This window comes from Nannobrachium achirus (genome assembly GCF_963921795.1).
Source record: "Nannobrachium achirus genome assembly, chromosome: 4".
NCBI lineage: Eukaryota > Metazoa > Chordata > Actinopteri > Myctophiformes > Myctophidae > Nannobrachium > Nannobrachium achirus.
The window spans coordinates 34,265,521-34,279,879 of NC_137813.1; the positions used below are offsets into that span (position 1 = coordinate 34,265,521).

General features: G+C 41.7%; 1 protein-coding gene across 4 annotated transcripts in view; it reads left to right on the top strand.

Moving 5' to 3' along the window:
* LOC308284350 (meiosis inhibitor protein 1-like) overlaps positions 1–14,359 on the top strand; it is a 69,046-nt gene that overhangs the window by 38,384 nt on the left and 16,303 nt on the right. For all 4 annotated transcript variants that reach the window (XM_080724936.1, XM_080724937.1, XM_080724938.1 and 1 more), the window contains exons 12-18: positions 3,304–3,438; positions 4,425–4,542; positions 4,715–4,806; positions 5,120–5,264; positions 6,191–6,302; positions 8,220–8,280; positions 11,455–11,549. In XM_080724936.1, the coding sequence (XP_080581062.1) occupies positions 3,304–3,438; positions 4,425–4,542; positions 4,715–4,806; positions 5,120–5,264; positions 6,191–6,302; positions 8,220–8,280; positions 11,455–11,549 (758 nt within the window). The remainder of the gene's footprint in view (positions 1–3,303; positions 3,439–4,424; positions 4,543–4,714; positions 4,807–5,119; positions 5,265–6,190; positions 6,303–8,219; positions 8,281–11,454; positions 11,550–14,359) is intronic.

The window sequence follows — 14,359 nt, forward strand, 5'->3', positions numbered from 1 at the left end:
CAATGTAAAAGTACAATGTTTAGATCCGAGATGTTGTGGAGTAGAAGTAAAAGTACTGGAAATTCGAATTACTCTTACACCACTACCAGTACAGTATAGTTTTGTGGAAGGGAAAGTAACTAACTGTCTACTATAAGTCTACTGCCTTCCATAATGAATTATTAACCTGGAAATTCAATTGTTATTAGGTTATTATGTCCGAAAGTATGTATTGTCACGTAGACCCTAAAGTTTGGCACAATACCCCTCCCACAGTTTTGGTGGTGCAAGCCATATATCAAATTGACCGGCTTCATCGGGAATCATCTGCTTCCATTTTTGCGACCGTAAGGTCGCATTTACTACCAAAACCTCCACAGGCTGTCTGTCAGTCAGTCAGTCAGTCCGTCAGTCAGTCAGTCAGTCAGTCACACTTTTGCCCTGCTCATATCTCCGCAACCGTTGCCCCCATCCATGCCAAATTTTGCACACACACTCCTTGACTGCCAAACTACAACCTCCAAGGAACCCCGGAGCCCCAGGGACCCCCAGGTCCCTGGGGGACCCCCAGATGTAAAAAATGACCAAATGTGCTCACACGTCACACGTCACACTTTTTCCCTGCTTATATCTCCGCACCCGTTGACCCGATCCATGCCAGATTTTACACACACACTCCTTGCCTGCCAAACTACAACCTCCAAGGACCCCTGGAGTCCCAGGGACCCCCAGGTCCCTGGGGGACCCCCAGATGTAAAAAATGACCAAATGTGCAAAAATGACCAAATGACCACCCCAACGGGGCTGCTCACGGGGAATTCCCGGGGACCACCGACTCCTGCTGCTCCAGAACGGATGCAAAAGTGGTGGCGCCCCCAGTGGAGGACCCCCTGCCACTGCAGCGCACATAAAATGCCGTAACTCGGGCTAGGAGCGTCCGGGAGAGCCGGGGCCGGTACCTATTCGTCCGCCAAGGCAACGCGGAGACCCCACCCCTCATTTCTCACATGGCCCTATTCTAGCGCCACCTTCAGGCCGATTTTTAAAACACATTTTTGGACACTGCTCCTACAGTTTTTGCCCTAAAATCACGAATATGACTACACAGCATGTATACACTCATGTCATCAACATGGATCAGGAAGATTTGGGAAAAACACATTTTTGCCCTATTTGTGGAGATAAGCCACCTACGGTCGCTTATCTCCCGATTAGGGAGTCTTACTGGTGATAAGGGATATTTCATATAGTGGAATTTATATTCATTTATAAGTGAATACATTTGTCCCAGCAGTATAGTACATGTGCGATGTGTATAGTACATTTATTGTCACGTAAACCCTTCCTAGCCTGTGATCAATACCATTTCCGTTGACTTTCTCGCTTGGATCAGAGGGGATCGCGCCGCGGTGGAGACACAAACACACTCACTCAGCGAGTAAACGCCGGGCGGTATTTCAGAAAGATGACCACAATCCAGCTCTCGCCCGCGAGTGCATGCACAAACGAGCACGCGCGTGGGGATTTCCCAGGACCACCACCCCTAAACTTCTCCGCGCGGCTAAAATACACGCCCGCCTCTCATTGAAAATGAATTACTCGGACGCGGCAACCGCTGCCCGTATGAAAGGCGCTTAATCATTTTGTTTTATGGTATAATAATCCTTTGGTATGTCCACCTTTTATTTTAACTTGTAGCACGACTAGCGAGACTAAACTAATGGATTCACATTATGAGGGGAACAAAAACAATGTGACGCCAACCGGAAACGGAACGTTTGGCACGGTACTCCCCTACAGGTTTTGCGGCACACACACATGTCAAATCGACCGGCTTCATCGGGAGACGTGCGCTTCCAAATGTAACCGTTTATTCCCTTCAAGGTGATAAGTCACCTTCGCTATGCATTGGTGCCTTATCACCCTGTCAGGATTTATACACTTTGATGATGTCATCAATTTGTACTTTGCAAGCCAAACCCCACAATCAATCCTCCAGTTCTAGGCAACACAGAAGGGGGGGACTTTTTTCTTATTTTCACACAACAACTCCAAGGTATATTAATGACATAGTTATAATGTTGTAAATGAGTGGTATCCCCTTTAAGTCCTACATACTAAGTCTTGGTTAGTTTCCATACTTGGTCCATACCTTTTTTCCCTCTACACCAAATCTTTTTGACCCTCTTTTCGCTGAATGTACGCCTCCAGAATAGCGTTGGTTAAATAAGGCTCTGTTATAGAGGCCATATTTCAAAGGATCGGTGTGTCCAAATCTAGCCACACACTGCCAGTGTTCAGCTAGTGATCCAGTCTGAAAACATGTTAAATACAGCATCACCGGGGCACTTTAATTAAATTTGAATTAAGTGTCGTCTCGACTTGGAGATAAGAATATATTACAAAGCACTAAAAAAAAAAACACTCATAATTCTGCAAGGGTGACACAATTTTAATGGAACGGTTTCACCGGTCACATGATAAGGATACAGTGGGATAAGAGAGTGTAAAACACAATTTATCCTTTACCTGCAGTGAAACATAAAAAACTTAAAATAAAAAACTACAGTAAGAGAGTTTATAGGCAAAGTGCTGAGCAAGCTCAAATTGTGTGGGTATACTGTACCAGGTAATATGCCCAATTCCACTATCCAAGTAATGTAATTACATGTACAATGCTCGCATGTGAGAACATGAGCATTACAGTATGTCTGTACAAGTGCATCTATTGATTTGGCATTTACATATTTATGTGTTTCTTTATGTACAGTCGCTGTGAAAGTGAAGTAATACCTATTTATTTGAGTTGCTTGCATGTCTTAATTAGGCATATACACGTTTCTTAGTTTGTTTGTTTGTTTGTGTGAGTGTGTGTGTGTGTGTGGGGGGGGGGGGGGTGTATGATGTACTCGAGGCTGCTGTATTAGGCTGTTGTGGCAACACCAAACTACACCACAGCAACCGTGGAGGAATGTCATTGCACAGAGAAAACACTGCTGGTCTTTATTACCCATAGGTCACAGTTGTTTGTTTTTGTGTCCTTAAAAATGAGAGACTATGAAGGGGTCGGACCATCTGACTACGTGTCTGTGTTTGTATACATGTACAGTATTATGATTACAGTGTGTTCTATATGTGTATTTATTATGTAAGTGTGACCGTACCGTACAATGAAACTGTGTACATTCTCTGTGAATGTCTATAGTCTATGTGTGTGTGTGTGTGAATGTCTATAGTCTATGTGTGTGTGTGTGTGTGTGTGTGTGTGTGTGTGTGTGTGTGTGTGTGTGTGCGTGCATGCATGCATGCGTGTCCATCCTCCAGGCAGCCCCCAGGCGTGCGCTTGTTTCCTAGCGGTCCAGGCTTCGTTGCCGTCTCAGAGGCAGTGAGAGGAGGCGTCTCCTCCTCCTCTCTGTTGGTGGCCACACAAGCAGCCCGTGCTGCCACCGCCCTCCTCAGGTGCATACCAATACAAAACAAACACACCCTGATGAACCTGCTCACATTATAGAAAGGTTTTGACGCAGGCCATACTGTACACACACACACACACACACACACACACACAACCTCAAGGACACTTGTAACGCCCTATCCTAACTCATTTGCTTATTCATACTGACAAATGAAGGGATTCACCACAGAAGCAGACAATCATGGACTTTTAGGGGTACACATAGCACCTTATCTTCCACACAGTCTGGCTGCAAGTATTAGGTCCGTTTTGACACTCTCTGGGGCAAATTCACAGAAGGAGACTGGGGCTTTTGTTGTAGAAAAATGTATTCTCAAATTCTCAAAGCACCTGTAAAGGCTGAAATGCACCACTACTGCGCTGCCAGGCAAATAGCGTCTCTGTGCTCCAGTGCCATTTGCATTTATTCAAATTATGTAATATGCATGCATTTGGCATAGCATTTACCCCTTACTATGCAGATGAGCCTCATTGCAAAAAATTCTAATGTGCTAATAGCTATACATGCAGCTAAAATGAATGTTAAAATGTTATATAATGAGTAAATTAAGTGCTGATGTCACATCCCCTGGGTCACACTGAGTTGTTTTCTCCATTCTAAATCCCATACACTGCACACACGCACACTTACAAGCACAATGTCCTTTATCATCTGTAAAACGCCATCCTTCATAGGATTATTTAGTAATTACAAAGATCAACCCTCACTCTTTCTGTCATGTCAAATGTGTAGTTTAGTCTTTGACTACAGTATGTATATACGTTTATTTGTGCATAGGAGAAGTGTGTGCCAGCACCTGCAGGGCAACCAGACATGATCTCAAATCTGCCCAAGCCTACACGAAATCCATTTTGTGTATGTGTGTGTTTCTCTCTCTTTCTCTCAAACCTCTCAAATCTTTCTCCCACTCTTTCGGGTCTCTTGATGTCTGTCTGTCTGTCTGTCTGTATTGTTGTGTGTGCTGTCCAGACTGAACCACCAGTCCAGCCCAGTCCAGTACAGGGAGATAGGGAGGCTGCTGGAAGTCATCACTAACAGATGCAGTGAGCTGCCTCCTCTGCCCTCCTCGTCTCATCATCGAGCCTCTGTGAGTCCGGATCGCTTCCTGTTTATTTGTGTGTATCGAATTCTAGATGGTTGGTACACACAGCTCAATAAGAAAACAGACAGAGAAATAAGTCCTCTCCTCTCCTCTCCTCTCCTCTCCTCTCCTCTCCTCTCCTCTCCTCTCCTCTCCTCTCCTCTCCTCTCTATTTCAGGGAAGCCTGAAGACCTCAGATGCCAGTGGCCAGGTGTCGAGGTCACTAGGTTTTCTACTCCAAGCGTTGCTCTGCTTCCAGGCTGCCTGCAGGTCAGAAAGGCCTCTGTCTGTTCTGTTCTGTCTATAGGTTGTCACATGTAGTTACTGTTTCTGTCGGGTTAGATGGATAAATAGATTGTTATCAACATTATTTAGTCACATGGAAATGATAACATGGGGTCACGGTTTCAACGGTGACTGCCCATAATTTCCTCATGTATGTGTATGTGTGTGTGTGTGTGTGTGTGTGTGTGTGTGTGTGTGTGTGTGTGTGTGTGTGTGTGTGTGCGTGCGTGCGTGCGTGCGTGCGTGCGTGCGTGCGTGTGTGTGCGTGTACGTGTGCCTGTGTCTGGGTGTGTGTTAGGTTGGCTGAGCAGTGTGCATCAGATCCCTCTCTGAAGGAGAATGTATTCAGGGCTCCATGCAAACAGGACCAGACAGAGGACTCACTGGAGTCTCTGTGCCGCTGTCTGCTCCACTGCTGTGACGTCTGCATCCCCACTGTCACCGTGAGTGTGACACACACACACACACACACACACACACACACACACACACACACACACACACACACACACACACACACACACACACACACAGGCACCCATCCACACATAGGCACACACACGTACACATGCACGCATACAAATATACTCAAGATTACTTTTAGGCAGTCTTTGCTTTGATTAGAGAGACAGGAAACTGCTGTCAGAGAGGGTTAAAGACTAGTAATGTCATGTTATTTTAAGCCTTTATATGCCCAATCAAATTCCCATCCTTTTTATATTTGACCCTATTGTGCCTCATCTATATCAGCTGACATATGTTCAAACAGCATACACCGCATCAGTGCGTCTATTCCACATTAAATGGCACGTCACTCATCGTCAATTCTGTCAAGTCAAATGCTTGGACCAGGCATTGATGGATGCAACGGTCCTGACTCCTGTTTTTGGTGTGACGTGATGGAAATAAAAGCTAGCTGCAATGTATCCCACAATGAGTGGACAGTAAAGTTTGCTTGTAAAAGATACAGACACACATTAATTCTGATTAAAGGCAAAGTCCATTGGCTACAAAGTTATCTTCTTAAATGTCATACACATTCCACTCCCATCGGCCAGTTGGACACATAAACAAACACACAATACTCTGTTTCTGCTCGTCCTACAAACACTGTTCAAGGGATAGAAATCAGAACTTAACATTTTCTGCTGAAATGATTCAGTCCAAAAAACAATGCACTTCTGTTGTTTTTACAGCTGTTTGTTTTGACCAGCTGCTTTGTGTGTGATCATCATATGAGCTTTGAAACAGCTGAGAATTGGGGGAAAATTGTGATCATTGATGCGCAATACGGTCGGCTATCAACATGCCTCGAGGTTCATTTATGTTTAAAATGTCTTACAATCACTATATTTGTGTGTGTTCACAGAGGATGTGCAAGCGTGTCCTCAATGTCCAGGTGCTCCAGTGTTTCTACACCATTCTGTCCTGTCAGTTCACCCTCCTCCCTTCTCTAATGCCGGTCTTCGCCACCAAGCTTGGTGAGTCAGCGTTCATGAACTGTTCTGTGGAATGATAGGCCATTACAGGACACTCCACCAACCAGTCAACCTGTGGGCCCCTAGTTATCGATAAAGTGTAAGGTATATCATCAACCATCTGCCACCACGTGAAGGGTTCCACAGCAGCATCCAGGCAGTCGAAGTTACACTAGCAGCAGCCAGTGGTGTAAAGTAACTAGTACATCTACTTGAGTACCGTACTTGTAGGTTTTTGTACTTTACTTGATTTTCAGTAATTTTACTTAACCCCAGTGTTGGGCAATATTACTTAGGAGAGTAATCGTTACTTATTACTTATTACTCCTTGGAAAAAGTAATAATATTATATTACTTATTACTTGGAATCAAGAGTAATATGTAATATATTAAGTTATATTACTTTTTTTTTTTTTTTACTGCAAAATCTGTTTAGACAGCTCCTTTTAGAACTGAATCCAATTTATTGGAACAATAAGAGTCTCTGGGATGCGATTAAAGAAATTATAATTGCAGGCTTTGTAATTAATTAATCTCAATTAATAACATTTTAATCACACATCAATATTTGACCTGGGAACAGTTAGAAACTTTTTTAATGGACTTTGGTATAGGCCTACAAGCGAATCAATTAATAATTAAGACATAATATATAACCCAACCCATTGCTTATTTTTTATTACATTTAAAACTCTCAGCTCTGTTGAAGACCCCTGCCTATATTATTCTTAAATAATAGGCTACATATTTTCTTTTCTGCCTAAAAAGTTTAGGCTATTTTAGACGTGAGGTGCAGGGGCTCTGGGTGTTCCCACTAAGGAAAGTAGGCTTTCAACTCCCTAAAACCGTCTATTTCGGTGAGTAGTTTTACATTTTACAACAGACATGAGGCTTATTGGGCTCAGACAGTGGAGGCTACGTAGCCTTACATTAAGACGCATTCTGCCGAGACTTTCGCATTGTGACATTCGCCCCAATGTCACAATGCGAAAGTCTCGGCAGAAAGCGTCTTAATGTAAGGCTAGAGGCTACGCTAACTGGCTAACAGCAGCAACTCAGTCCGCAGTGGTCCACGGTGGTCCCGCTGAGCTCATGGACCCCTCCGCGGCGGAGTCGGGCGGACCCCCGCGCGACGGACCCCTCCGCGGCCGAGAGGAGTGCTTGTAGATTGTAAATGTCCCATTCATGTAAGCGCGTCGCACGCTATGCTCTCTCTGTGACTGTGACAGGCAGCGCAGCGCTGACACTGGACTGGTCTCATGACATAAGCCACGTCATAACTGTGCGCACTGCGCAAATGACTGATCTACAAGCTACATCGCATCTCTGTAGATGTATGTTGATGTCTTGTAGATCTGTTCTTTTTCGGCAATCGGCTAAAATGGCTAGTAACGGAGTAGCGAGGCTTTTATTTTGCGGAGTAAAGCGTTATATATTACCATTTTTTTTAGAGTAATACCTTACACTACTCGTTACTGGAAAAAGTAATAATATTACAGTAATATATTATTAGTAATTCGTTACTGCCCAACACTGCTTAACCCTAACCCTACATCTTGGAACCTAATATTGTATTTTTAGTTTTTTAATCAACTATTTATTATTATTATATTACTAGTTACATTGCAAACATACATAAACCACTTACTTAAGAAAGACATTTAAGTACTTTTTCCACCTCTAACGGCAGCAGGCAGTCTCACACAGACGAGACACGGAGAAACACTGTTCCCTCTCAATGCAAATGGATGGTCTCTCGACCATGTTCTTTCTCTCTCTTTAAATTGTGTATAGACCTTAATAAGCACGCGCTGCTCTATTTACTGAAGCACATTTACTTACAGTACCTCCTCCTTACCTACCTTCCTCCTCCTCATCACCCTCTTCTCTTCTCTCATTGCCCTCACTCCTCCCCCTCAGCATCCTCTGGTTTCTACAGGTTGGCTCTGGAACACAAAGCTGTCCTCTGTGCTGGGAACAGGTAAGGGGAGAACCTCAAGACACACACGCACGCACGCGCGCACACACACATACACACACACACACACACACACACACACACACACACACACACACACACACACACACACACACACACACACACTCACACACACACACACACACACACACACACACACACACACACACCAAAAAGGTTCAGGCTGAAGCCAACGGCTTATTTGGCTTATCCTTTTCACAGCAAGGAGCAAATGTATATACAAAATAAAAATAAAAATAGAAGCAGTAGTGATCTTCCGAGCACAGGTCTCTGCCAGGTCAGGTAGGTTATTGTGGCCTTCTGGTGGAGCTATAATAGGACAGTGTTACAGTAAAAGGGTGCCATGTCTTCTCCGGCCTTTCACAGCAATCGTTTTTCCTTGGCCTCTACAGAGTGCACATACAAAGTTTTACACTGATCAGTGGAGTTATAGGTAAAAACACGAATCGTCCTGATATAGCGCCACCATGAGGCTGATTAAAAAAATTCTAAGTGGAATTTCTTCCTTGGCCTATTGGGAATGTGCGTACAATTTCACCAAAATTGCATGCAGTGTGAACCTTAAGTATGTCGCACAATCAAAATCATTTCTCCCTGGTTTCTTCAAGGAAGGTAGATAAAGGAAGGGACGTGCTGGGCACCGGGTATGCGTCACGATGTGCACAGTACCTCTTTTTAATGAGCCAGGCAGGTATCGTTTCAGGCTCAGTAGTATTGCAAGATTTGGTTGTCAGACTGGCAATGATGCATCTCGCGATCATAAACATGCTCTTTAGATGCCTCTATAGTGTACACATCGAATGGACTTTATTTATTCTATTTTATTTACTCTGGTGGTGGATGAGTTAAGCCATGTGATCAAGATATATCAGTCTGATTCCTCATACTGTATATACCATTCTAATTGTCTATAACTGCCTTCCAAAATTAGCTGTCCCTGGGTAGGCATTAGACAACCTGGCCTGGAGGAGACCTGCATTCCAAGGAGCGCACTTTTCGGTAGCACTTTACAATAATGACCTGTTATAAAGCATTTATAAACATTTATAACACATTAATAAGCAACTTGTAGATGAGTAATAATGAATGAACAAGCGGTTAATACATGTTTATTTAAACATTTATAACTATATTTAATAATCATTTATAAATTGTTAGTAACTAGTGAACTATTCATGAATAAGCCATTTGTAAACAATTATAAATATATTTTAAATCATTTGTAACCAAAGTTATTTAGTATTTATAAGCTATTTAGAGATAAATAACTAATCATTTACAAGCTATTCATATACATTGGTAAATGTTTAGTAAAACATTTATAACCCTTTTTATGCCTTTGTAAATGATTATTAAAACATTAATAACACAGTTATAAGTTATTTGTAGATAAGGAACTAATCATAGACAAGCTATTTATATACTAATTCATTATTTACAACTGTCTATTTATGTGGCCTCCATTTTTGTTCATGTTTAACAAATGCTTTGTAAAGCATTCCTAAATTATCTATAAATCATTGCTAGATGTTATCAAGAGCCCTAATGTAAAGTGAAGACACTTCATAATCTACAACTGTCTGTTAACGTGGTCTTCACTTTACACTACCAATGATTTATAGATATTTTAGGAATGTTTTACAAAGCATTTGTTAAACATGAACTGTCTGTTAACGTGGTCTTCACTTTACACTACCAATGATTTATAGATATTTTAGGAATGTTTTACAAAGCATTTGTTAAACATGAACAAAAATGGAGGCCACATTATTAACAGACAGTTGTAGATTATGAAGTGTCTTCACTTTACATTAGGGCTCTTGATAACATCTAGCAATGATTTATAGATAATTTAGGAATGCTTTACAAAGCATTTGTTAAACATGAACAAAAATGGAGGCCACATAAATAGACAGTTGTAAATAATGAATTAGTATATAAATAGCTTGTCTATGATTAGTTTCTTATCTACAAATAACTTATAACTGTGTTATTAATGTTTTAATAATCATTTACAAAGGCATAAAAAGGGTTATAAATGTTTTACTAAACATTTACCAATGTATATGAATAGCTTGTAAATGATTAGTTATTTATCTCTAAATAGCTTATAAATACTAAATAACTTTGGTTACAAATGATTTAAAATATATTTATAATTGTTTATAAATGGCTTATTCATGAATAGTTCACTAGTTTATAACAGGTCATTATTGTAAAGTGCTACCCACTTTTCTAGTTACATTATTATTACTTGAGCCAGCAGAACGTGCAAGTACTGCGTTCGGCTGCGTATGTAGGTACAGTAGGTAGGTATGTAGGTAGGTAGAGATGTAGGTAGCCATGTGTGTTTAAGCCCGTAGCCCAATAAGGGACCAACTTTTATGGCAAGGTCATCATTAACAGCCAATGAGGGACCAGCATTCCTGGTGACGACAGTATGCCAGTGGTGAAGCCATTGGTGAGCGCGGTGCGCTCTGCTGGCGCACAAGTAGGCCTATAAGGCGCAAGTTGGCACCTCGACAGAGTGCAGTTCTAGTTTTATCCTACATTCACCTACCCACCACTCACTTTACACATTTTGCCCTCTTTCAGTCAAATGTGCACAATGTAGATGCACACACATACTGTACAGTACATAGGCACAGGTACTACATTCTTATCGACATAGTAAGAACTGTTGTCTGGGGCTTGAAGTGCTTACTGACCTCCCACGTAGGTTGTGTGCGTGTGTGTGTGTGGGTGGGTGCATGCGTGCGTGTGTGTACGCGTGTGCGCGCGTGTTTTGACGCCTTTTGAATTTGTGTCTGTTTTGGAAAGGTGTGTGTGTGTGTGTTCTGTGCCTCAATAGTGTTTTTTGTGTACTGTACTAGCACAATATATTTGTTTTTGACTGTGAGCCACCTTCTTTGTGCTGTAATACAACTGAAACCTGTCAAACTATCTTTATTTCTTATTTTAAAGTCTGCATTCAAAGTAACTAGTTCACTCCAAAATCTGGAACATGCACTCTGGAAGTCTGGATGATGTGTAATGAGTTTTTTCCCCCTCGTTCTTTATCTCAGGCTTCTCTTTACCAATTCTCTCTGTTGTGCCCTCTATTATGTATTCTTTCTGCTCTCTTAATTCTCTCTTTTGCTGTCTGCTGTGTTTTAGAAACCAGAGTCTGAATGCATCTTGCTGTGGATTCCTACATAAACTCAGTATATGTCTCCTGTTTCAGCCAGACCCTGCATCAAGCAACCAATATGGTAATACCATCATAACACACACACACACACACACACACACACACACACACACACACACACACACACACACACACACACACACAAATACACACGTGCAGGCACATACCGCACAATCTTCAGCGTCAACATAGCTGTATTTGTTTCCATCTTCGTTGCATGCTTTTGTAATAAAATAGTATGATGTTAATCCACTAAATATTTCACAATGAAGTGCAGGATAACATGCAAGATTAAAGGGATTATAGGGACGCATGTAATACTGATGTTTCAATGAAATCTGTACATAATAATGAAGCTATAAAAGTCCTGTTAAAAACTATGTCCGAAAGATTTAGGTCTGAGCTTGGATAATCGGAAGAGACAAATGCTTTGTGTTTGCCTGCAATCCAAAATATGAATTATTACTGATACCCATGCACATGGAGAGTTGAAGACAAAATCTAGGCCTCAGGGAGGCACTTTAAGCCAAAAACTAAAACTGCTGTGGTTTGCTGAAGTCATCTAGTTTAAATGAACTCAACACAGGATCTTAGGATCTCTTCAGTTCAAAGGATACCGTGTCGGGCACGGCCCATACTGCCGGTTCAAAGTCCTGAGTTCAGCAGCTCCAAAGAACTATTATCCCCTGCCAACCCAACTGTCAGGTCATACGATCTTGGACGGTAGCCTGGAGGCAGCAGCAAAGTTTTATGTTGTTTTCTGTTTTTATTGAGACAGTGCAGTGAAAATGACATGTCCTGAGTTTGATACTTTGATTCAAACCCACAACCCACCACCTGTACATGATTCTACTGGTACATTTCATTGGAGCCTACTTTAACACACAACTAATGTAATTATAGTTACTTGATAGTCTGAACATTCTACAAGAAAAGCAATAAGGAATCATACATGTTTTTCACAAAAAAAAACAGATCGCAGATAGACAAGCTCGAAACGTGGTGCTTCACGTCGCATTTTGAGCTTTTTGATATGCTACTTCTGTCAACAGCTTCTTCCTTCTCATCGTCTCTTATTTATTTGGTTCTTTACTGTATCCCTCCATTCATCCCTCCATCTATTCTACAGTATGCTTGCTCAGCTTTCATCTTTAATTCGCTCTTACTCCACTTCCTGTTGATATTTACCCATGTACTTCTACCCAACCCAACTCCCTCATGCTGCCTCACTGTTTGTTGATGTTATTTATTGATGCTATTTCATCCAAAGAAGGCAGGTCAGTTGAGAACAGATTCTCATGTGCGACGATGACCCCTGGTGATTAAAGGGGAAAGGCCTTGCCAGTGGAAGATTACAACCTTGGGGGCTGGAACAAGAAAAATGTACAATGTCATTCCTTTGCTTGCATTCTATTACAAAGACATCAGACGTTGGTCATATCCATATTTGGGAAATAATTTGTCCACATTTTGTCCAACTTAAACAACCAACCGCAACTCCAATCACACTTGCAAATGTATTCTGTCCTGTGCGAATTCCGTCCTGCGCGGCCTCGCCCTTTAGGGCCATTTGACATCTTACTGGTAGGCTGTAATAGCAGCGAGCAGAGTAAATATTATTATATTATCCATTCTATTTTGCTGCCATTTCCTTACAATGTCAGAGTACTGTTTGATGATTCTACTTCTGTTCTATTCCTATTCTATAGTATTCTATTTGTTCCCTTTCTATTCTATTGCATTTTATTCTAATCTCTTCATTTGCCATCTGTCCCACTATATTCTCTTATATTCTTTACCCTCCCTGCAGTACAAGTTGTCCTCTGTGTGTTGACATGTGTCGGACTGCTCTCTCTGCTGTCTCCACCATCTCTCTCCTCATCTGTTTTCTTTATCCATCTGTCTGCCTTTCTTTCACTCTTTCGACCGTTTACTCCTATAGTTTCTTGCAGAGATTTGTTTATTTATTTACTTCTTAATTCTTTCCATGCTCTTCTCCTATCCCCTGCAGTCTGCCATGGGTCACTGCTGGCCTTATCTTCTGTGAGTGTGTGTTAGTGAGTTTGCCATCTGTTCGTTCAATTTTCTACAGCCGTGATTTGTCCCTGGTCTTTTCTCATGTGTTTATTTTCTATCCCCATCTCTCCCTAAACATTCCTTCCCTCTCTCTCTCTTTTTTCTCTCCTAATCTCTGTCTCTTTCTGTAAAGAAGCGCTTTTCTCTCTCCACTTCCATCATCCCTCCCTTTGAACATTTTACAGATGTAAAGTTTGTTTTGAGATGCACCGTCTCTCCAGTCCAATCCTCTTTAATGTGGAACTCCCCTCTTTCTTTATCATCTCTCACTCTCTTTTTATGGAATCGTTCTTTTCCATTTTATTTCCTTATATTTCATTTCTCTCCTCTCTCCATCATGATTCCCAGCCTCGCCGTTTGACTTCTGAGTCAACAGCCTTATTATCTGAGCCTGTCTCTCCTCCCATCTCTCTCCTTCATTAATCCCTCTATCTTTCCTTACTTGTCCTCCCTTTGACTCTTTCCTTTATGTCTACTCTTTCATTACATTGCTGCTGTGCATTTCCTATCAATGCTTATCTTTATCCTCTTGTCTTTTGCTGTCTTACCTACATTCTTTTTTAACTGGATGTGCCACGCTGTGAGCTTGTACATCTGCTTGTAGTAGATCTGCTTCAGTTGTCATTCTATCCTGAATTGACAGATTGGGCAGGTTGGATGTCGCACAAGTACGTTTTGCAGCCAAAGTTGCTTAAACAGATGCAAGTTAAGGGTGTGTGCCTTGATGTGGTTCATTATTTATCACAGTCACGTTCACCTGATTCTGGTTTTATATCATAACTGACATTAAAGAAA